Source organism: Diceros bicornis, chromosome 23 (assembly GCF_020826845.1).
Source record: "Diceros bicornis minor isolate mBicDic1 chromosome 23, mDicBic1.mat.cur, whole genome shotgun sequence".
Classification (NCBI taxonomy): Eukaryota; Metazoa; Chordata; class Mammalia; order Perissodactyla; family Rhinocerotidae; genus Diceros; species Diceros bicornis.
In genome coordinates, this window is record NC_080762.1 from 57,003,628 (window position 1) to 57,008,623 (window position 4,996).

A 4,996-nucleotide genomic window follows, 5' to 3' on the forward strand; every position below is an offset into this window, starting at 1 on the left:
TGCGTCCCGGTCCTCCCGGTGGCTCTCGTCGTCATCGGGGTCGAGAGGAGCATGCGCGAAGCGAGGTGTGCTCTTCAGCGGGTTGAGCGCACATGGCGCACGGTCCCCGAGAGTGGGGGAGGGGCTGCGAGTGCACTGGGCGGCGGCGCGGGGAGAGCTGGGAAAGCGCGTCGTGTGCTGGCCCCGCCCCCTTTTCCGAGGGGGGGAAGACCGTATATAAGCGCCGTGGTCAGCCTGAACGTTCTTTTTCGCAACGGGTTTGCCGCCAGAACACAGGTGAGCGCGAGTGTGGCCTCCGGGCCGGGCCTGCGCGGCGGGCCCCGGCCTCGCGTGCCTCTCGGCCGCCGTTCCGCGGAGCCCCCTCACGCGGCTCCTGACCTCGAACTTGGGGCTGGACGTGGTGCGGTTCGCGGCCTGGGCTTTTCCGGAAGGCCCTGCGCCTCGTGCTGGGGTTGAGGCCTGGCTCGGGCGCAGCGCCCGCCGCGTGCGGGGCCCCTGCTGCCCTCGGGTGAGGTCCCCGGCCGCTTGAAGTTGAGAAGACACCACGGTGTCCCCCGCGGGTGGAGTGGCCGAGGCCGGGCCGGATCCCGCCGTGTGGGCTCGTCCGCGTCGTCGGGTTGCCGGGCGCGGGCCGCCGCGAGGCGCGGAGGGCGGGGCCGCTCGTGCGGGCGCGGGCGGGGGCGGAGGGAGCCCGGGTGCGGCGGGGCGCGCCGGCTGCGCGGCACCAGTTGCGTGCGCGGAAAGATGGCCGCTCAGGCCCTGGCGGCGCTCAAAATGGAGGACGCGGGCCCGGCGGGCGTGAGTCACCACACAAAGGGCCGGCGCCGTGCCCCGGCTCCCGGCCGCCGCCCCCGCGGTCCTCGGCCGGGGGGAGGGGCGGCGTGGTCGGCTCCGCCGGGGCTGGAGGCGAGAGCGGGGCCAGTGGGGCGCTGCTGTAATGCAACTTGGAGTTTGCCCTTTTGAGTTTGGATCGTAGCTTTTTTCAAGCCTTTGGGACGGTGACTTAAAGTTTATTTTTTCTTTCAATTTAGGTGTCGTGAAAACCACCGCTGAATCTAAGCCACAATGGGAAAGGAAAAGACTCATATCAACATCGTGGTCATTGGACACGTGGACTCGGGCAAGTCGACTACTACTGGCCATCTGATCTACAAATGTGGTGGGATCGACAAAAGAACCATCGAAAAATTCGAGAAGGAGGCTGCGGAGGTAGGTATCACTAACAGGTGAATGAGAAGTCTACTGCTGAAGACGTTAAATGAAGATTTTGAAAAATTATTGTCACTAGCCTAGATATTTACGTCACACTGGATAAAAACGGTATAACCTAATGTTTGCTGTTGAGTCAGTTTTGTAACCATGTTTTGAGAATAAGGGAAAGCCACTTAGATTTAGCCATTGTGAAGAGGAATCGAGCATTTCTAGCTAGATAAGTGCGGTAAGGAATTTCAAGCTGGCATTTGATCGTGTCTTAGTTAGCAAGTAACCATTTTTAATCCAACCCTAACAGATGGGAAAGGGCTCCTTCAAGTATGCCTGGGTCTTGGATAAACTGAAAGCTGAACGTGAGCGTGGTATCACCATTGATATCTCCCTGTGGAAGTTTGAGACCAGCAAGTATTATGTGACCATCATTGATGCCCCGGGACACAGAGACTTTATCAAAAACATGATTACAGGCACATCTCAGGTTTGTAGTTTTAATAACTATCGGCAGTAACTCTTGGTTTGTCTTATACATTGAAAACATGGTGTTGTCTTCCTTTTGAAGAGCTTTAACAAGGTATGGCCTTGTTTTCTTTAAAAGGCTGACTGTGCTGTCCTGATTGTTGCTGCTGGTGTTGGTGAATTTGAAGCAGGTATCTCCAAGAACGGGCAGACCCGTGAGCATGCCCTTCTGGCTTACACACTGGGTGTGAAACAACTAATCGTTGGTGTTAACAAAATGGATTCCACTGAGCCACCCTACAGCCAGAAGAGATATGAGGAAATTGTTAAGGAAGTCAGCACCTACATTAAGAAAATTGGCTACAACCCCGACACAGTTGCATTTGTGCCAATTTCTGGTTGGAATGGTGACAACATGCTCGAGCCAAGTGCTAACGTAAGTGGCTTTCAAAGCAGTTGAAAAACTCTGAAAGGGGCAAGTTTCATGGTAACACTAATTGACGTTGTGTTGCAGATGCCTTGGTTCAAGGGATGGAAAGTCACCCGTAAAGATGGTAATGCCAGTGGAACCACACTGCTTGAAGCTCTGGATTGCATCCTGCCACCAACTCGTCCAACTGACAAGCCCTTGCGTCTGCCCCTCCAGGACGTCTACAAAATTGGTGGTAAGTTGAAACGTTACTGTCAGTGTAATTTGCATGGGTTGCTACTTGGTATGTGGTGTGTTTATGATACTGTGTTGTAAACATTTTAGGTATTGGTACTGTTCCTGTGGGCCGAGTGGAGACTGGTGTTCTCAAGCCTGGCATGGTGGTCACCTTTGCTCCAGTCAATGTTACAACTGAAGTGAAGTCTGTTGAAATGCATCATGAAGCATTGAGTGAAGCTCTTCCTGGGGACAATGTGGGCTTCAATGTTAAGAACGTGTCTGTCAAAGATGTTCGTCGTGGCAATGTGGCTGGTGACAGCAAAAATGATCCACCAATGGAAGCAGCTGGCTTCACAGCTCAGGTAACACTTTAAAGTGACACATTCTCATCTCTTGCCAGAACTTTAACTCTCTTTGAGACACACTGAAATGCAAATCTTTTCTCCAAGGTCATTATCCTGAACCATCCAGGCCAAATCAGTGCTGGCTATGCACCTGTGCTGGATTGTCATACAGCTCACATTGCTTGCAAGTTTGCTGAGCTGAAGGAGAAGATTGATCGTCGTTCTGGAAAGAAGCTGGAAGATGGCCCAAAATTCTTGAAATCTGGTGATGCTGCCATCGTTGATATGGTTCCTGGCAAGCCCATGTGTGTTGAGAGCTTCTCTGACTATCCTCCTCTGGGTAAGGATGACTGACTGACCAGTGCACTTAGGAAGTTTTACTAAAGATGGAAAATAATTGCCTTTGTCTTACCAAGAGTTTCTAATAGTAATGTAAAATTTGTTTTAATAGGCCGTTTTGCTGTTCGTGACATGAGACAGACAGTTGCTGTGGGTGTCATCAAAGCAGTGGACAAGAAGGCAGCTGGAGCTGGCAAGGTCACCAAGTCTGCCCAGAAGGCTCAGAAGGCTAAATGAATATTATCCCCAATACCTGCCACCCCAGTCTTAATCAGTGGTGGAACGGTCTCAGAACTGTTTGTCTCAATTGGCCATTTAAGTTTAATAGTAAAAGACTGGTTAATGATAATGATGCATCGTAAAACCTTCAGAAGGAAAGGAGAATGTGTTGTGGACCATTTGGTTTTTTTGTGTGGCAGTTTTAAGTTATTAGTTTTTAAAATCAGTACTTTTTAATGGAAACAACTTGACCAAAAATCTGTCACAGAATTTTGAGACCCATTAAAACAAAGTTTAATGACAAACCTGTGTCGTCTTTGGTCAACACTAACTTGCTATAGTACTCCTTAGGTAAAAGACTTGAGTAAGAGTTATTCGTAACCTATTTCCAATGTTACATCTGCTGAAACTTCAGAATTTGACAATTTCGGTTTAACTTTGGGTGGCAACTTGGGGTTTCTCAGCTTCTCTAAATGGAAGAGTAACCTGTTGAACATGGTGAAAAGCCATCGGGTCTGTTAGTGTAACACTAGTTAGGACAGAGTTAACTTGGTACATTTAAGCTAGTATATAAGAATAGTCCATGTGTTGCATATAAAGTTTTGTCTAGTTAATCAATGTTGAGTAAACTTGGTATGTCATATTTTAGATTTTTGGTTACTGGAATTGGCAGCTTCACATTTACAAATACTGAAGTAGCTTTTAAAGAACCTAAAATGTGAAGCTTAAATGGTACTGAACTCTGCTCAAGTTAACTGTCCAGATTCGGAAAAATATATCGGAAGTTGGGTGATTATTGTCACTTAAGGGAGAAATAAAATTCACTTCCAATAGGAGTTTGTATCTAAAGAGCAAGATTGAGTGAAGAGGGAACATTGTCACACTGGAGATTAAGAGTTTGTAGAGTTACAAGTATTTAGCCTAAATGAGGGGACGGGCCCATTTGCGACTGGTTGGAGGATGGGGGTAAGGTTTTTCAGAAAGTTACCTAGTGGAATGTTGGAAGATTATAATTTGAAGTGGTTAAAATTTGACAGCATGGAAGAAATAGCACACTAGAGTTTAAAGGACTAATTTGGTAACATGTAGATTACATGCAGTGATTGGTCACAAGGGTCAGAAATTGATAGTAATTGGTATCCTTGGGTGTAAATGACAAGCGTCTAGTGTATGTTACTGTTTTAGATAGTTGGTAAATTAACACTTTGTATTTGAATAACATTCCATGAATCTGAGAAATTGAAGTAATTGATACCCTAAGTATGTTTTCTTTGCACATGAAAGGAAAAATTTTAATCCAGCTGAAAGCATGACAATAGCATGACTACTTGGTATTCTGTAAGGCAACTCACTAGGTGGAATGTGTCCTGAAAATGCCGTAGAATCATTGACTGCAACTTGAAAATGCTTTTATCTCTTTATAATTCTAAACTGGGTAAAATGCTCACTTAACCATATTGCTTTGAGGCCTTATGTCATGACTAAAAGATTTTGGATTTGACAATTATGCTGCTCATTTGCTTGAAATGATTAAAAGGACAAGATAGGTAATGTTAAGAATAGCTGACCAATAAATGGCAGTTGATATAAAAGTAAATCTGACAAAGCTGTAAGATTTATTAGAAGATATTTATTCCATTCTCTAAAGATGTTTTCATTGCAGAAAATTGCTACCACTAGATGGAACAGTAGGAAGGAAAACCAGAATACTGGAAAGCTTCAGTTTAGTTGTAGGCTTTCTATAGAACCAGTGTGTGTGCGCCTGTTGAGACAACTG

General features: G+C 46.7%; 1 protein-coding gene across 1 annotated transcript; it reads left to right on the plus strand.

Moving 5' to 3' along the window:
• Window positions 1–206: 206 nt before the first annotated feature.
• On the plus strand, window positions 207–3,524 carry EEF1A1 (eukaryotic translation elongation factor 1 alpha 1). The gene is made up of 8 exons (XM_058566778.1): window positions 207–276; window positions 1,032–1,209; window positions 1,511–1,690; window positions 1,808–2,104; window positions 2,183–2,333; window positions 2,423–2,679; window positions 2,767–3,001; window positions 3,113–3,524. The coding sequence occupies exons 2-8, from the start codon at window positions 1,066–1,068 to the stop codon at window positions 3,235–3,237; spliced, it is 1,389 nt and encodes a 462-aa protein (XP_058422761.1). The 5' UTR covers window positions 207–276; window positions 1,032–1,065; the 3' UTR covers window positions 3,238–3,524.
• Window positions 3,525–4,996: the final 1,472 nt, after the last annotated feature.

Coding starts and splice junctions, on each gene's coding strand:
- EEF1A1 (XM_058566778.1), top strand. CDS start 1,066: ATGGGAAAGGAAAAGACTCATATCAACATCGTGGTCATTGGACACGTG. Junction 1,210..1,510: donor TCGAGAAGGAGGCTGCGGAG/GTAGGTATCACT, acceptor CAACCCTAACAG/ATGGGAAAGGGCTCCTTCAA. Junction 3,002..3,112: donor CTCTGACTATCCTCCTCTGG/GTAAGGATGACT, acceptor TTGTTTTAATAG/GCCGTTTTGCTGTTCGTGAC.